This window comes from Trachurus trachurus, assembly GCF_905171665.1.
Source record: "Trachurus trachurus genome assembly, chromosome: 4".
Taxonomy (NCBI): Eukaryota; Metazoa; Chordata; class Actinopteri; order Carangiformes; family Carangidae; genus Trachurus; species Trachurus trachurus.
The window spans coordinates 13346550-13366192 of NC_139898.1; the positions used below are offsets into that span (position 1 = coordinate 13346550).

The 19643-nt window shown below is 41.1% G+C and overlaps 3 protein-coding genes across 3 annotated transcripts in view; 2 read left to right on the top strand and 1 right to left on the bottom strand.

Annotated features, from left to right (window-relative positions):
* The window catches only part of micos13 (mitochondrial contact site and cristae organizing system subunit 13), a 313292-nt gene that overhangs the window by 256935 nt on the left and 36714 nt on the right, over positions 1-19643 (bottom strand). The window lies entirely within an intron of this gene.
* On the top strand, positions 2881-8878 carry creb3l3a (cAMP responsive element binding protein 3-like 3a). Its single transcript, XM_083969817.1, has 10 exons — positions 2881-3024; positions 3382-3498; positions 3695-3944; positions 4558-4691; positions 5600-5710; positions 5812-5918; positions 6645-6713; positions 6930-7014; positions 7577-7670; positions 8131-8878. The coding sequence occupies exons 1-10, from the start codon at positions 3004-3006 to the stop codon at positions 8445-8447; spliced, it is 1305 nt and encodes a 434-aa protein (XP_083825943.1). The 5' UTR covers positions 2881-3003; the 3' UTR covers positions 8448-8878.
* Positions 16730-18236, top strand: rxfp3.2b (relaxin family peptide receptor 3.2b; the record flags this gene model as incomplete). The annotated part of the gene is made up of 1 exon (XM_083969674.1): positions 16730-18236. The coding sequence occupies exon 1, from the start codon at positions 17031-17033 to the stop codon at positions 18234-18236; it is 1206 nt and encodes a 401-aa protein (XP_083825800.1). The 5' UTR covers positions 16730-17030.

The window sequence follows — 19643 nt, forward strand, 5'->3', positions numbered from 1 at the left end:
TCACACGGAGGGAGTTTCATATTCTGCTGAGAAGCGATGACATTCAAAGAAATAGTTTGAGATTTGGAGAAATGCTTACTGACTTTGTTGTTGAGAGTTAGTTGAAAAGAGCTGTGCCACTTTCATCTCTGTAATACAGTAAATATGTAACTAGAACTGGCAGCTGGTTATCTCAGCCTAGCATAAAGACTAAAAACAGCTATGGCTAGCCTAGCTCTATCTGAAAATTAACCTCTAAATCTCACGATTAACAAATAATAATAATAATAAATGTTATTGATAACGCGCTTTTACACATAAAAATAATGACATAATTAAAATACAGAAACAATGTGGAAGGTCGAAAGGAGATATGAAATGAGACAGGATAGAAGAACAGAGGATTAGAAATGTTTAATTTGCAGATTAAAAGCCTGTTTAAATAATATTTATTGTATGTAGTCCATATACATGTAAACTGTAAAAATGACAGAGGTGCGATTAAGGCGTAAAGGTGGATGGATTGGTAAGAGCCAGTCTAACCATGATCCCCCTTTTCCAGTCTTTAAACTGAGCTAAACTTAACTGCCAAGCTTCTGGTTGATGAGATTTATATTTATCACACAATCACTTTGGTTTTCTAAAGCTTGGTTGAAAAAAAAAACAATTACTTTCAAACAAATTATGAAGAAACTGTGCACATTGTCTGTGTGATTATGTTTTTTAGTACATTCACATTTTTAAGCCTCCTTATCTTAAATAGCGCTTTCGGAGGCCCCAGGCAGCTTTCCACTTGTTCTACAAATAAATGTTTCTCTTAATAATCCACTTTCCTCAAACTGTTATAACACACCAACATGCAAACTATGTGTATTGATTGAAATGCTCTCATTCATTTTTTCCCCTCTCTAGTTTAAGGCAGTATTGTAGGACAAGCAATTATGGTGGAGGTCCAGCAGCTTCACCTTTTAATAAGTTTGGATTAAATGATGAGGGGTGCTAAAACTTCTTATTTTGCCGACCTCATTTCATCTAATAAAAAGAGATTTACTACAATGGTCCCACATTATTAACACCACTGCCTCTACACAAGTGTCAATCATTTCCAACACTGTAATAACCTTCTAAAAGTGTTGTGGACCAAGGATCAGCGCAAATAGCCCCACTTCATCAAATCATTATAGCACTGGAGTTTTCTGCTCCACAATCCTGAACCCCTTTGACATCATCAAATTCCTGCACAAAACAAAATCCTCATCTGGATCCCTTGACATTTTTGCCTCATCCTTGCTTTTAATTGTTTTTAATTCAGTCTATTTCTCTATTGTAACCATGATCAATCTCTCCCTTTCAACTGGCTCCGTCCCTGTAGACACTTCAAACACGCCACAGTTCAGCCATTGCTGAAAACAAATCTACCTCCACTCCAATGAATTAAAGGCCAATATCCAAGATGCCTCTTGTGACCTGACTGAGTAGCTTATAGCTGTTTTACGAACACTTGGCCTGTATGACTCCTTTCAATCAGGTTTTCATTAACTGCACTCAGCAAAAACGACTATAGATGATGGGAAAAGCTCATCACTGGTGCTGCTTGACCTTAGCTCAGTTTCTAATTCTATTCATCATGGTGTCCTATCAAATGGGCAAACGCTTGTGAGTATTTCCAGGTTTTGCTTTGAATTGGTTCTCATCCTAACTTGCTGACTGGGGTTTCTCAGTCTCTGTGGGTCAGTTCACACCTCTGTCACACCATGTCCCAAAGGACGCTGCTCTCTTTACATTTGCTGTCCCTTGGATTGGTTATTATCCTGTTGTCTTGCTCTTTTAAACCTGATGAGAGGTTTAAAACACAGCCTATAAACATCTGCTATAATTAATATTCTGTTTTGGATGTAAGTACACATACACTTGGTGTCCTTATTGACTAATTCTCACTCAAGCCTCATGCCAGGCCCACAACTGCTGCTTTGCACTATGGAGGAGCAGTGTGGATCAAGATGGTTAGTATTTGAGGTCTCGTAACTGCAGTCACACATCATCATCAAACCATAACACTACTGGACTCCTGCACCACAACTGAACTCCTTTACCCCTGCTTCCTATGCACAAAATTGCACAAAATTAACTGATAAAATTGTTTTTTATTTGAGTCTTTAAATGAATGTTTGGATGCCATAAAGATGGCGCATGGTTTCAGTTAAATACAACACAATAAGACAGAAGTTTTAAGGCAAACACCAACACCAATCTCTGTAAATTTAGAATCAAATTAGACAGTCTAAGTGATCATGTTTATTTCCAATAGAGCATCATTGACATGTGACGACCAAGACTAGGATGAAAATTCCTTTCATTTAGTTTTTTCTTCTTTTCCTCCCCCTTTAATCTGTCCTTCAATCAAACTTCTTTAAACTGTCTCCAAACTGTCCATAGCCCAACTGCTTGTTTTTTTTTCTGGCTTTTCATTTCATTGCCAATTTCCTCTTCTGGGTTTGATATGTTTTAACTTTTTTTTAAGGACTTTGTGATTTTGTATCTGTATCAAATGCTACGAAAATATATTTCACTTACTTTTAAAAAACAGTGTTGTTGACTTGTGTTGTCTAGAACCTGACCACTGTATGTTTTAAATATATGCCAAAGGTCAGCGCTATCCTTCCGTCAATATGCTATCAAAAAATAAAACGAAAAGAAACAACAGACTTTGACCTCTTTGATGTTTTACACCTAAGTGGAGACTTCTTGTCCTCTGCCTCCAGACAGACCAATTTATTCAGTCCCTCAGCTGTGTACTCCTGGCTACCAATCAGATTGTGCTTCCTCACAGCCAATGGGAGCAAAGCATGCTAGCTGGCTGGGTGTGTTGAGTTGGAGTTTAAACTTTGGACCTGAGAAGAAGAGCTGAGAGATACAGTAAAGACTCTTTAGGAACTAGAACAAAGCTACGGGACAACACGGTAAATCCGATATCTTTGTTCTCTGGGGAGCTTCTCTGCTGTACCACACAACAACAGAGAAACTATGGAGCACTACCCCGATCAGGTAAATAACTAAATATGTTCTTTTTATTGCAATTTAGTTTGCCAGTTATACTGTAGGTTACTGGGACAATCCCACAGAGCAAAGTTCAGATTTAAGAGGAAATTACAAACTTAAATCTAGATGTTAAATTTGAATAAACATACAGTTAAAAAAAATGTTTTAGAAAGGAATTAAAAGATCAATACAAACAGGTTTCATCTTTACTGTAGAAACTGTCTTATCGATAACAGATATCTACGCAGATTAGGGGGGACATATTGTACAGTACAGAGTGATCAGGAAGGATCGTGGTGAATTCCCCGGCTGTGGTAGAATATGAAACCTTTAATGACTCCTAATGTCATGATCTCATCTCAGGGTTGTGATGGCATTGAGCTGCTCGACTGGCTGTTTGATCAAAACGATGGAATTCTCCGTCATGAGGAGGCAGAAGACCATGGCAAACATCACACTTGGCCAATGCAGGACCCAAATGTGCGTGAGACTGTGGGATCTCTAATGTCACTCAAGAATGCTGCAAATACCAGTTTACTTTCCAGCAAGTGTATAATCCATCCTCGGGATACTTTGTTGGTGTTTGTATGTTTTTTGAGAGACTGCTCCCTTTATTGTCATGTTCTCATGTCACACAGACAGACTAATGATAGCAATCAGTGTTGTCACCCAGCAGATGCTGCCACCGCCAGGACAAGGACAGGCAGACGAAGAATTCCTCAATGCCCTCCTGAGTGGAAGTGACTCAGTGTCAGGCTCACCACTCTGGTCACCATCTCACAGTGACAGTGGCATCAGTGAGGACCCGACCTCAGACCACATGGACAGTCCACAGCGCCCAGAGAGCCCTCCAGGGGACACTCGGTACATCAGTAAGAGGCCGCAAACAAAGGCAGCCCTGGAAGCCAACGTCCCCATTAATCTCAGTAAGTCCACATGAAAAACATTCAGAAGGGGAATCATAAAATATTTAGTGCTGTGAGTGACTTAGTTCAAAGAAATAGAATATTGACATATCTATATAGATATATCTAATAGAATAGAAAGAAAAACAGAAACCTATGAAATTTTGCCATTTTTGATTAGGAATATTGTCGTTATTGTCCAGACTGACGGAGCTCTGATAACATCATCACCTCACTCTGTCTGACTGAATAAAATAACATCATGGTTGTGGGCAGGGAATGATTATAGAGAAAACTGTGAATTTTGAATTTCACTCATAGTTTTTTTCTGGCTGCTTTCCTGCATACGAACCCCGAGAATCTCAGAGGATGAGGTGGTATATCACACATTTCTTGAAATCATCTACAAGTGTAAACTATCCAGGGCACAGATGTTATTGCTGATGAAAAATCAAAGTACACATGATGAGAGCCAAACCAAGTAATTGGTATCCAGGCAACCTCCAAGCTCCAAATGTCATGTCTTATTAATTTATAATAATTTCTCACAGAATCAAAACAATGGCACTAGCTTGTCTTATTAGTGTTTGTTTGCAAGTGCTCTATGTATGTCCTTGTGTCTGTGTGGGTGCAGATGGCTGGGACCCTGGCTTCCCAATGGACAGGATGAGGATTACACAATATCCTTCTGATGTACACAGGCCACAGCTGTCCTCTGGCTTCCCGCTAACTGTCAAAGACCTGCTCCTGTCTGGCACACCCGAGCCAGTGAGTGTATTCTGGTTGTGATGGCAGTGGGGGGGGGGGGGGGGGGGGCAGAAGCAACATGGAGGGAGAGGAGCAGAGTCTTTCGAAGTGTTTGTGTATCTTTTTCTGGCTGCCTGACTCATGCACAGAATTTGTTGTTTACCTTTTGTGTGAGTTCGTGTGGGAGTGTGCATGCGTGCTTCCATAAAAAACAAGTGGCTGATTACACTTGGTGAAATCATGGACACACCAAGGGGTCGGGCTTTTGGAAAAAGCAAATGATCAGCTGCAGCACTCTACATTATTTTCTCACTGTGAGAGAAGGAATAAGAATAGTACAAATATTAAATTCTGTATTTGGTTGCCTATACTGTGTTAGTTATTTTATGATTGTTGACATTTGACAAATTCAAAATGTGGGTAATTTGTAAATATTTATGATAACCAAATTGCATTATGGGGAGATAAGGTTCTATGCATACAATTAGTAATTAGGTTTTGTCATTATTGTTTAATTCTCAAAAACAAAAACACCTAAATGCTAAGGTCCAAATATGAATATAGACAATCACCACAGGCTGAATAATGTGTTTATGCTTCTGAAACTTGAGGGTATAAAGTTGGGTGGATTTCAGCACCCTCATAGTGTTGACTCCGTGTTCAGTGCCCAGTTTAATAAGATGGAGGAGACAGTGACAGACTGCAACTTAGGTTCTAACACCATGATTGCTTTAAGGTAGCCAAGAAATGAGAGTGATGAAGATGGCCTGATAGTCGGCCCTCATGTAACTACCTCCTGTGAGGCTCTAGGGAGAGAGGGTGGGGACTGGGGAGAGGGAGGTGGAGGAAGAGCTGTGGGGCCAGAGAGAGAATTTAATCAAGCTGCAGTGGTGATGTTTTAAATATTAGTATTCATATCTCACCACCAGCCCCCGCAGCCATCCCAACCATCTATTCAAGAGCTGATTCTGAATGAAGATGAGAAGAAGCTTTTAGCGAAGGAGGGGGTGACTCTACCTGGCCAACTACCTCTAACAAAGGTAAATTGCTATCAATACTTTGACAATGAAAACAATTAACATCTCCCTGAGTTTTCCCCGTAGAGGCTCGAAATGAAAATGTCCCTTTCTGTGTCAATCAGTACGAAGAAAGAATCCTGAAGAAAATACGGCGAAAGATTCGCAATAAGCAGTCTGCCCAGGAGAGCCGGAAGAAGAAGAAGGAGTATATCGACGGACTTGAGAGCAGGTAAGAATCTAATTTGTTCCAACTTAACAAATGAAATGACTACTGATTTCATTTCCCACTATGGCCTCAAAGCAGCCCTTGGCCGCTTTATTTCAGTTCATTATGAAAGTCACCTTGTGACATCCTGATGGTCCAGCCGTGCCGTAGAGCTCTGATATCCATGTTTGATTATATCCTTTGCCACGTGTCATTTAACATGATGCCCCAGGAGGTTTGATACACAGAACCATCTGGAAACGGAGTTTGAAAAAGGGCTCCATTTTCAAAAATGACTCGTCTATCACAAGCTAAATCCAACCAGTCAGAATCCTTCTCATTTCTTTCTCCACCACCGCTGCCAGTAGGAATGTAAATTGAATTGGGGAGAAACGTGGAAAAACCTGTCTTTAGCTGTCTATGTGATTAGCTCCTTCAAAACCACAATGTGAAACTTGTTAAATAATAATAAATCAATCTGCTGAGGTGGTAAATTAATTTAATGGTAATGTTTTGGAAAATCTGTGTCCCTGTTCTAAAACATGTAAAATCACCTGTATGCCTCTTTTATATCCCTTTTTAAAACTATCTCAAGAGGCAACGCTGTCTTGGATTCAAACTATCTGTTTATTGGGACCTTAATGATAAATTTCATTTAACTTTCACAATCACAAATAAGCATTTCTCAGTGAAGGACTTCGCTCTGTCCCTCTCTTCCTGCCCGCTTCCTTCCTTCCTTATCTCATCCAGGATGGCTGCCTGCAATGCACACAACCAGGAGCTTCAGAGGAAAGTGTCACAGCTGGAAAAATGCAACATGTGAGTGATTTCAAAATAGAACCTCTCTCTTCCCTTTTCATCCCTCTGTAATCTCCTGGCAGTGTTTGCTCACTCAGAAATTGCCTTCAGCATTTGGCCTTGTCCTCTTGCTCCCACAGACCCTTGTTAATCCACTTATTTTGTCTTTTTCTTTCCATTTCGAATTTTTATACTCTCTTGTCTTTGTCTATCCTTTTTTCTCCTTCCTCTCCACAGGTCGCTAATGGAGCAGTTGCGTAGACTGCAGGCTCTGGTCATGAATACAACCAACAAGCCAGCTCAGACTGGAACATGTGTACTGGTACGGACGTCCTCTGTGTGCCAGACGGATAAACAAACCCAGACCCTCCAAATGCTTCATCGTTAAAAATAGATAGCGAGCCAAACAGCAACGACAGCTGGATTAGCCTTCAAGAACAGCCTATCTAGATGCGTACACAATGGAACGAGACATCGCAAAGGACACAGAAAGGCACAGTCCCCAGAGAGAGAAATGTACAATTTGAACAGAACCCATTTATTGGCTTTGAAAACTACAATGGAATAAAATGCGAAACCCAAGGCAACACGAGTGGACGAGAATCATAAAAATTGAATTTTGAATCCGTAAATATGGAGAAGTTGCAATTCCCAGTCCCAGAATACTTTGCTTCTTTATCCTGAGCATTGTAATGTAAAAGCATACTCACAGAAGAAATATATGAGCCACTGTCCAAAATAGTTCAACTGTGTTTGATACAAATTTTCAAGTACAAACTTTCTTTGACTTGAATCCAACTTGAATCTACATTTTTCACCTATTTCCATCATCCCCTTTCTAACTCTCTGTCTGTTGCATTTGATGTTTTTATCACATTTTTTAGGTGCTCCTGCTGTCTTTCTCCCTAATCCTGTTTCCAAGCCTCAAGCCTTTCTCTGACACCAAGGTCAGCCAAGGAGACTTCAGTCCAGTCAGAAGTGAGTATCCTGCAGCACCAAAAAGATTTGTGTGTGCCCACCTACTACTAACTAATCCCGAACCTGTGTCACAGCGGAGCAGCTTGTCAGAACTGCAGTCTCATGCACAGCTGGACCACTGCTCACCTGCAGAGCCTGACAGCCTGCTTTGCCTCTCTGAGGATTTGTAGACTCAGAACACAAAGACTCAATGCGTTATCATAGAGCAGTGTGTGTTTACTGTTAATTATCACTTTATAATTAAAGTCAGTGTCAAATTTTAGGCGTGAGGCAAAATGAGCAGAGCAGGAAGGGTCAGATTTTTTTTCATGAGCTGCTTGACAAAATCTATCAATTCTCCACTTCATTGCTCAAGGGTTTGTCTTAAATGCATTAAGATGCATTGCATATGCATATATCTGCTGCGTGTCCACAGGGTGTGAACTTGCTTGTCTTTTCCCAATGTCTCTTTCTCACACAGTCCAGTCACGGTCCCTGCAGAACCTCCAGGCTTCCCGTGTGCTGCACGTCACGGACGCCCCGTTCTCCATGGAGGATGAAGCAGAGCCTCTGCAGCGGCGCTTCCCAGGAGAGCGGGTACTGGACGATATTACCGCACTGATGGGAAAGCTACAAGTGAACCAAGAGCAGTCCAGTCTGGACACCGTATCTCTAAACAGCAGTCAGGAGGAGAGAATGGGCCATTTCCATGTAGACCCAATCACTGGTCACATAGCCACTGTGACCTTGGATCCTCACCGCTCTGCCAAGCTGCGACCACATGCTGATGACATGTAAGAGAATTGACAAATCATCCCCACATGAAATTCCTATATCTGCTAGAGCTGGGAATCATCTGGGGCTGCTGTTTACACAGACAGGGAAATTAGGTTTTAATCATTCCTGTTTGGCCTTTAATATATATTCAGTCTGTATGTCTTTGCCTTTTTTGTGATACTGTTTTCTATCAGTATATGGATTTGAATATTACACTGAAATTGCTTGTCAAGATATACTGTGTCTCTTTTGCCTTTGATAAAAATGCAAGTGTAAATTAGTATGTTTGAGACTGTCAAAAGATGGGAAATAGGGCTGTATAGTTTTGATCTCCAAGTGTAATTTGTAAATTGCTAAAGGGTTTTAACAGCTTGTTTTCACTGTAGAAATTATTGCAACTGTTTGGATTTATTCATGGATAAAACTGTGATAAATAAAAAATGTCAAAATGAGATCAAAACACTGTGGATTAATTTTCTCCATCACCTTTCACCCATGTGAGCCATCCATCTAACATTTAAAGTTTGACTTGTTCCGATTGACATTTTCTGTAGTTAGTCAAACTTAAATTCAAGGCAGACCCTGCAGATTCAGATCTGTGATTTACTGACCCCCATAGAAACTCACTTTTCATTATTTGACTGAACCGAATAATAAGAAAACAAGCGCAAACCACCACTGTGGTTCCATCCAGTTATTATACAGCATAAATAATAGGGCTGCCAAAGTTAACGCAATAATAACGAGTGAACGCAAATGACTTTAAACGCCGCTAATTCTTTTGACGCACAATTAAGGCACGTTCAATAATACATCCATTGAAGAGATGCAGCAGTAATGTGTGGATGGCAAGTGTGTATATGTGTGTATATGAATACATAATACAGACAGACAGATAATGTATATATAAACTGAACTGAGATTCTGTTCACATCTGGACACTGTGACATATCTTTACACATGTGTATGATGAATAATGGATTATTAGTTAGAGGCTTCCTTTCCACCAGTGTCTGTATTATTTACATATTGTGTATCAACATCAGAGGATGGGGAGGGACTGTGTGTACAAACTATAAATTCAAGCAAAATAATATAAATCTCAGTATGAAGATAACAGGCAGGTACAGTATGATATATTAAAGTAAAAAGGACAGTTTATGTGCCTTTATAAACACACAATTGTGATAAATGAGCTGATGGACTCATCATCTCTCTGTCTCTGATCTCCATGTGTCCTCTGTCCTCTTTCATTAGACTCCATTTTGTTTTGTCTTTAATCAGGGTGAAAGTCTTTTGACCTTTGTCTCCAATCAGCACCTTAACCTCTGCCTTTGATTAACCCAGTCCCTGTGGAGCCAGGTGGCCTCTACACATAGACCTGTACCTGCTGAGTCTGGTTAAACCATCAGGGAACGATGGCAAGACAGAGTGAGAGAATCAAAGAATGCCCTCATCTTCTTCTTTAATCTACAAATAGGCTTTCTCTTTCAAGGTGGGAGGCCGACGCAGACAAAATCGTTATGTCACCTCTTTTGTGGAGAATTCCTGGCAGCTCCTAACTTTCTTATTTACAAAATTGTTTTTCCAATTTCTGAGATATCAAGGCAAATTAAAGCACCTACCTCCACTCCAAATACCTGAGCTTGAGAGAATTGTGAGACAGATTAAAAGTTTTCCATTTTACCTCTTTGGTATTGGATCAAAAAACATATGGATGTATAATGCGTCATTATGTGTGCAGGACATGCTGCCATTTTAATGTAGCTTATGTTTGCTTTCCATTGAGCTCATTTGGTTAAAAAGGGACCTGTTGTGCTTTTCCAGCTTTTCAGACTTATAAATATGTTTAAAATGTTGGATACTTGTTGGATACGTGGAAGTGCCATATCATCATGAGGTAGGCATGTGTTGAAGTAATCCCTGGGCTCAGTTTCAGGCAACAGACTTTTCTAAAGTCTGTTTTTGTAACGTCACAACTTCGGCGGAAGTCCCTTTAAGGCAATTCGCCTGAATGAGAGGGAGCGTGTCACTATGCCGCAGCCCCTCAATACGCTGACCAATCTCAGCAGAGTCTGCGTGGTATTGGGGGGAGCACTGAATCTGAGTGTTTCAGAGCGAAACAGGAAAGAGGCAGAATGGAGGAGTACACAGACAGACAGCTTGTATGCGATAAGTATGGAGTTTTTTTATCAATCGAAACATTCAATAGTGCCCCACTGGGGTCCAATATCACATTAAACGCCCCTGAAATGAGCATAATAGTTCCTCTTTAATTAATTAAATTAAGCTTTCTAATCACATTACTGTAGAGCTGGTATTAACTGCTACCAATTTTTTGCAGCCTCTTAATGCCACTTGTTTCCATCATTACTATAAACTAAGCTGTCCAAATATCAGCTGTGGGCAACCTCTGACTCTCAACCCAAGGCAAACATCAGCACAGGAAATTATCAGTGACGTTGCCCTGGAATAGATTAACTGCCTGATAATGAAGGTCTCACTGAATGACATTTACTGGTTACACCGACACAAGAGTTTTTCTGCTACATAGACTTTTAATAAATCATCTTCTAATACATGTAATTATACATGTGGTTAACATAAAATGTTTACACCAGTTTATTGTAAGGGAAACTTCCTCAGCATGACTGAGGAATTTGTGAATGAGAATAAATGACTCTTATGTTGTTACATAGAATTAGTTAATATAATATACGTATATCAGACATAATTGGCGCAGCGCCACATGAATAAGGGTATGACTCACAGTCTGGCTGCCATTAGTTTATTGTCATGACTTAATATCTTTGCCCATAATGATTGTCCAATAATGTACCACACAAACGAGAGAATTTAATTAAAGTACAGTTGAGTGCAATGGCAGGATTTATGGGTGCAGGAGTGCAGTTTCCAAGGAACAAGGGATAAGTCAACGGGGCTTTACAGTGTAGATTTATATTAGACTACGTAATCTTTGAGGTAATTGTTAACATAAAAAACATGACACCAACTACAGGACTGTAACCTTTTATTTTCTTTATGCACATTCCAGGTATTTGCCTGAAAACTGCAGACCAGTTACATTGCTGTTGTCTGTAACTTAATTAAGGGTAAAGGGGCAAACAACCAAACAGCCAATTTGTGGGCTCATCTAAATCCATGGCTTTAGTTAAATCAGTTAAATCTAGACCACTACAAACGAGTTAATTGTTTTTGTATCAGTAAATTAATAGGATAGGGCTCTTGAAATGTCATTTGTGCACTTAATTCATGCTCATTAATGAGTTGGCAGCTGTATAATTTATTTATATAGCCTAATTTGAGAGTGTTTATATATTTGGAAAAGAGAATAAACAGCACTGCGTGAGTCAGATTTTTACCCAGAGCTAAGGAGAAAAATGAGAGGGTGTACTGTGAAAAGCAAAATATGCAGTTTTAAATTGTTTGTCCGTTAAAATGACTGTGACACAATTTTGCTCTGTAAACACGCTGGCCTTGGCCAGACTGCCTTTCAATTTTGACACGACGGAACGACACATTAACTTTCAGTACAGACACTCGTCAAAAACAAATGATCAAACAAATAAAATCACAACAGCAATTGTTGTCTCCACAGAGTTAGTGCAGCTGTTATTGGCTCATATTTGGACCATGCAGATAAGCCTACCCCCTAACAGCACATTTTTGCTGAAGACGTGGGTTGTAGCCCTAAAAAACAACGGTGTTGATGTAAAAGCTCACACGAAACGTAAATAGATTCTGAAGGCAGAGACCGTCTGAAATGACTCTAAGTCACTACAATTACATCAGCCTCAGATCACTATGTCAGAACTGTGGGAAGGGCGAATACTGTAAAATGCTAACATACTGTAGCAGACACCTCGCTGTGAGTAGGAAGCATTTTAAATCAGCTTTGGATCCAGTCTCCTTATTAAGGATTTTGGCGTTTTAATGTGTTATCAGCATACTCCTAGACTTAGCTAATCTAACACAAAAACAATATTTATAGCTCTTCCCCTAAGAAGAGTAACACACATTTTGACTGGTTGGCGGAATAAATAAATGACACTCTTGCATAAGGTTCTGTTCTTAGACAGCGTTTTGCATGAACATATCAAAACTATATCAAGTCTATCTGTAGCTTCTAACAAATTAATTTTAATGCCCAGTGTGTCATTAGATCTAGACGAGTTAATGAATTGGAAAAACTTGGATCTTCTGCTTCTTAATTTAAGTAAGGTAAATAATTATTTATCAATACACCTGTTTTCTGTAGGAATGTGAGATATTTTTTGGCCCACTATGAGTTGATCTGCTGAGCGGAATAGACAAATAGGTTTTCAATATGCAAATGATTCCTCCCTAACAAAACCAACAACACCTCAATCCAGCCAGCCAAGGTGGCACATGATAATAGATGCGCATTTGGATGGAGGTGTGGGATGTGGTGGTGGTGGTGGGGTGAGTCAACACACGCCTACACACAAACAGACAAAGTGCAAACAAATGAAGGTTTCCTTAACCTGGCACGGTGTCACCTCAGAGCTGATGGCTACCCTTAATGCTAAAGTCAACCTAGAAAAAAAAAGAAAAAAAGCTTCACAAACAATTGTGACATACTTTTTACCTCTGTCTTTACAAATGCTACAGGTACAAATATCAGTGCAATGTAGCAGCAGCAGAGAGATACCAAGAGGCTCAAAAACAAGGCTTTCAGTAAGAGCATTATGTAGTGAGATACAAAGCCAAATACAAGCCATCATAGACCTGTGTGTTCTGAACCAAGGACAGAAACAAGTGCAAATCAGAATTATGGACAAGGCCTTTGTGCATTTACATTGTCCTAAAAGCACTCTGAATTCATGTGGCACTTTCTGGTCGCAGATGAATGTTTAACAGCAGAACTGCGTCCTCAGCGTCAGGCCTACACTGATTATTAGCCTAATAGATGAAAATCCAATATTGCTCTTGAAATAATAATTCCTGGGTGCATGTCTGAGGCCAGCTCAGAGATCTGGTAGCCATATGCTCCAACATGACATTTTTATTCCATCAGAAAACAGCTAGAATTATCTGTGGCCCCTCTGGGACAAGATATAATGTTTATTTAGGCAGTAAGAACCCCAGGGACACTGGCATTGAATCATGTCCATCTAATCATGTTCTCATTGTTCAATAAACCTGTCAGATGCAACAAAAGACCAGTTATCTTCTGTGTTGGAAGGATATGGGTCACTGTGGCGTAATCCGACATAAAATAAAAAACTTGTGTCATGGAGATGCAGCCTTTCCAGTATAGTCAAATCAAACAGGATAGTGGCAGCACTGGCCCCTTGTTATGTGATCAAGTTCACACTTATCAGGTGAGTTAAGCTTTTTGTTCTCTCTGAATGCTTGTTGTAACTAGTTTAACGAGAAAATATGTTGCTATTTTTGTACCTGAGGCTGTGAGATATTTCTAATGTTTAAGTTTGCCCAGCAGTGACCTCATCAGAGGGGCTGCATGTGGCAATTCAGCACCTCTCCAAAATCTGACAGCCACTTCCAAATTGAACGTCTTTGTGACGAAATGAGAAAGTAAGCATAGTTTGAACTCCTCTCTCCAGCTCTTTTTACAAGCAATTTCATGTCACTTTCATGTTGACAACCAAGTGCAACACTGTGAACGTCTTCTAAGAGAGGCCGCTGAAGAGTGTGCACAGTTAACAACTTCATATCTCCCCCTCTCAAGACAGCAGGCCTTTCACTTTGTCTTCAATTGTTGCTTCCCTAACAACACATCGTACAAACTGGATTTTTAAAAAGCTAGCTGGCTTTTCTAGCGACACACAGGGAGACTTCAAAGAAACTGCTGAACCTGTGTGTTTGCTACCAGAGTAGTCCACCATGCAGAGTGCCTTTGGTCACGCTTGTGCACATAGTGTTTAAGGACACAGACAGCGTGCTACTGAAAGCCCACTGCTCATTTTTCAGTTGTCATTGTTGATGTGTCAAGTTAGTTTCTCATCTGTGATGTATTATGTAATCAGGCAAACTGTGACTCTCTGAGAAATTGAAATAGCTCTGTGCCATTTTTTTTTTTTTTTTTACAAAAAATCCCCCAAAACAACAATAATTATCTTCCTCCCTACAGACAATTATTCACATGCCACTAAACTTCCTGACCACCCGCAGCACCGCCTTTATTTGCAGCAAACCACTGCAAAGCTGGTGAATTTCGCTCTCACTCAATTTATCACATTTCTGGTCAACTCAACTCCACTTCACCTGGTATCCCAAGCTGCTCAGAGGGGCAGCCTTCTCTCACATTACACCCCTTCATCTGAGTCCAGCTGGTGCTACGCTGGCTTCAGTGGTGCCAGCTGTGGGCAAACAGCCATTCATAGAATACAAACAAGCACCTCAGGGAATATGGAGTCCATCGCATTTCACTGTGAAACATGTGCAGGGGTAACCTAGCAAGACTCTAGGGTCTGACAGAGGGCTCTGCCTGTAATAAGAGAACTGGGGTAACGCTGGAAAACCTTTAATACACACATGTAAGGGACGAAAACGGACCACAGTGTGTTTACAGTGTGCTAGTTTTCATCGGCTCCGGCAATTAGTGATGGCTTTATCCGCATTCACAGCTGCATATTAACTCAGTGAAAAGTGGTTTAGTATGCAACCTGTGAAATGTCAGCAGCCTGAGACGTAGTCTACATCGCAGATTTGAATGCTTAGAACATTAAACCCAGCATACTGTCAGTCCTTGCGCATTTGGAGGTTTAGGGATTGTTAGGATGACAAGAACTGGGTCACAGCGGATTAAAACAGCACAGATTAATTTTTTCTTCTCCAGTCATGTCTTTTTAATTTGCTCAGAAACTTACAGGGAGGTGTTACCAACAGACAAGGGATGTTTATTGATCAGCTATGTTTGAGATAGGGCTCGTTTATGGTCTGTTGACAACAGTATTTGATTAAATTAGTTTCTACCCTTATTTTGGGCATTGCTGTTGGAAAACATGGCAGCAGCTGCAACAGGTGGCCCAGCACACTCACAATAGGTACCAGCTGGCAGACGATAAGTACTGAAGGAAAGTGACTTTTGATAATACAACTGCAGTTTTTTGCAGCACATCACGTGGAACTGGAAGCATGTTATTACAATTTGGGAAAATGAGGTGGTGCATGGATGCAAGCTAAATATATACAGCCAGAAAACATTTCAAATTCAGGTGGGATTTTATACTAAGAATTCAGTTAAATGTTCTGTTTGTAATTAACTCCCTTTACGATTTTATCCCTACTATATTTACATTTGCTGATTAGAGTTTGTGCAAAAGCTTCATCCACTCTCCTGAATGCATAAAGCAACTTGATTATTTGGGGAAAACACAAATCCTCTGTTATGATCTCATTTTTTTTATATTTATAACCAGATAACCGAATGGAATTTGAATGGGATGTGGGAATGGGATTCTTTGTGATATGAACATAATTATATATATATATATATATATATATATATATATATATATATATATATATATATATATATATATATATATATATATATATATATATATGTGTGTGTGTGTGTGTGTGTGTGTGTGTGTGTGTGTGTGTGTGTGTATGAAGAGTTAATTTGCAAAAGCAGATAACTTTTTTTTCAATTACTATTTACACCAGGTGATATCAGTCAAACCAAAGTTGAGTGGCTTTGACCAAGGAGATGAGACATAACAAAACAGATGTAGCTCAAAAAAAAAAATGCTTTATTGACAACAACACTATGCAAAGAATAACTCAAAAGCATCAGCTCATTTTTTTCAAAATGGCATTTATCTGCTTTTGCAAATTAACTCTTCATATATATATATAAAAACAAAGGACCCGACTCTGTGGGGAACTGGGGAACGTATGAAACAGCTTTAAGGCTTTATGCTATATTGACATTTATTGTAAAGTCAGACTGTCATGTGCTCCTTGACAAACAACCACCAACGAGGTTCACTGTGTTTTGATGTTGTGTCCTCGAGCCTTCTCCTGCTGATCTTATGTTGACAAGATCAAATACTGACTTTCTTAAATGTACAGTCGGAGTTTAGCACAAACGACCCACCACGACCACCCGACCCCCACATTTATGAATATTTTAGCGCACCATTGTCTCCGTGTCCTCGGAAACTCGTCTCTTTTTTTTCAAATCCGGCACGGCGCAAACATGATTATTTACAAGGTGCGGGTGTCCTGTCAAAATGCATTAAGCTTCACCCCTGTCGGACCTGCAGGGACACTTTGATGTGGCCGCGGATATCAGAGTGTGCCCTCGCTCTGGTCCAATCATCCTGCTGGGGAGGAGAGGAGAGCAGCGTCGACCGCGCGACTGAGCTGCGCGCGTTCACGTGGAACCTATAAGCGGACGTGGCGCGCCAAACGTGTGAGTAGTCTTGAGGAGAGCAGGGGAGGATAATCGTGGTGGAAGACAACATCTGTCAGCGCTGAGGCGAAGGATGCTCACAATGACATTATCTCAAACTCTTTCCTCTCTTTTTCCTAACACACAGCTGTCCAACTCTGCTGTCAAAGGTGATATGTGAGCAAGAGAGTCCAGCCATGCAGCTGAATGAGACTGGAGTTCAGACACTGGCTCCAGAGCCATGTGAGCAGCAAATCCTACAGGAGGACAACAACCATGGAAACTGTAGCGGAGGTCCCACCAGCAACCTGTCGCTGCACTGCTGGCTGCAGCTCCTCACCAGGGAATCTATCATGGAATTTCAGGGAGACAGCTCCAGTCTGGTGGTGCGTGTGATGATAGCGTGCGTCTACTCCATAGTTTGTGCGCTCGGGCTGGTGGGTAACTCTCTGGCTCTCTACCTGCTGCACTCACGTTACAGGCAGAAGCAGTCATCCATCAACTGCTTTGTGATGGGTCTGGCCATCACAGACCTCCAGTTTGTTCTCACTTTACCTTTCTGGGCAGTGGACACAGCCCTGGACTTCCGCTGGCCCTTTGGCCGTGTGATGTGCAAAATCATCAGTTCTGTTACCACAATGAACATGTATGCAAGCGTGTTCTTCCTCACCGCTATGAGTGTGGCACGCTATTACTCCATATCCTCTGCGCTGAAGATGCACAGCAGGCGGGCGGCAGCCGCCAGAGCAAAGTGGACAAGCCTGGGCATCTGGGCCGTCTCTCTCCTGGCCACCTTGCCCCACGCCATCTACTCCACCAGTGCCCAGGTGTCAGATGAGGAGCTGTGCCTGGTGCGGTTTCCAGACTCGGGCAGTTTGGATCCACAGCTTCTCTTGGGTCTATACCAGCTCCAGAAGGTTCTGCTGGGTTTCCTCATTCCTCTGATCATAATCACTGTCTGCTATCTACTGCTTCTGCGCTTGATCCTCACCAGACGTATAGCGGGTGTAGCAGGGCCAGAGATTGAGCAGGGCCGGCAAAATCGTCGCTCCAAAGTCACCAAATCCATCGTTATCGTGGTTCTGTCCTTCTTTCTGTGCTGGCTTCCCAATCAGGCGCTGACTCTGTGGGGAGTGCTCATAAAGTTTGACCTTGTGCCCTTTAGCAAGGCTTTCTACAACGTGCAGGCTTACGCCTTCCCCCTGACTGTATGTCTGGCGCACACCAACAGCTGCCTCAACCCTGTGCTCTACTGCCTGGTGCGCAGGGAGTTTCGGGCAGGACTCAAAGAACTTCTCCTCCACGCCACTCCGTCCTTCAGGAGCCTCACTCATCTGCTGCATCGCAAGGCCAAAGTGGCCGAGGCGCCGCCTGGTCTGGTGCTGGTCCAAATGGACGTCTGAGAGAAGAGCCTCCTTACAGTGGCTGACACACTAAGTAAAAAAGTGAAAGCTGCTTGTTAACACTACTGATCTGCTGTGTGTCATCAGGATGCCTTCATCTCCAGCATGAACACAGAGATTTGAGTATCTCCATGGCTTCTGAAAACAACGTTCTCATGATGGACTACCCTGTGGGATGTGCCCCACTTTCACTGTGCGCTCCGCGATTCGCTCTGCCGTAAATGTTTTTACTTGTTACACAGCAGCTGTTGCTGTCCGTCTCTCTGTGTCTCTCTGCCTCTGACAGGCAAGTATCGCTCTCTAGTAAACAGTCATGAATATGTATAGATGTCAGTCATGAATGAGATTTAAACAGTAGCAGCTCTAAGACGCGCCTGACACCAGCTCAGTTAAATCTAATTGTAAACCTCAATTAACATTTGCCACATCATCGGCATCACTCACGCAGGCTGAAAGCTACCAACACTATTAACAGTGCATGAGCACCTCACAGATGAAAGTCTCCTGGCTGAGGGATTTACTTTGGTTAAAAACACAAGCGTAGATCACAATCAAGATGAAAGAGAAACACCGAGTGAGAATGAGAAATGACTAGATTTCCCAGCGTGCTGGCTAATCACTGTGTTTGTGTTTGTTCTATGGTGCAGTTGTGTATATTGCTTAATATAGTAGAAGCAAAATATATCTAAGAAAATTAAACCTGAACAATTTTAAAATGTGGGTTAACAGTGTATTGAATATAGATATGTTCCATCTGAAAGACAATAAAAGAGCAAAATAAATGAAAACCACACTACTATATTAAGACAGACAGAGGTGCTGCACAACAACTTATAAAGGATTAAAAATGATAAAATGACTGACTGATCCATTGTCTTGACCAAAAGATTCATGCCTCAAATTGTGACAATGGCTACAATCCCTATAAGTAGAAGGTAGGAGAAGTTAAATACAATTTCCGTCCTTTTTTTAAGATAAGGCAATATGAAGTAATTCATCAAAGGGTTCAGTATAATGTGTGTAGAGTCGGGGGGATCAATGCTGTCCTTATGAAACCTTATGAGGAGTTGAGGGGATTCAAATGAAATGTACCATATGCACTGCTCCCAGTAAAATTAACTGCCCACATATACTGTCTTGTCTGCACGCTGACAGGAAAATATACGCTCACTATTTCTCTTCCTATTCCTCTCGCTGACAGTACACACACATACACACACTGCACGCAGGTCATGATGTTTCTGAATGAACAACATGGTTAATCATTTAGATCTTGCATTAAATTTGCAGATTCCCATGTCTTTGCGGCAACTTGAAATCAGGCCATTCATTCATGAAAGTTAAGTATTTCTCAACAGGACAGTCAATTTATACCAGCTGTTCAAGTTGTGTGTGTTACAGGAGCAT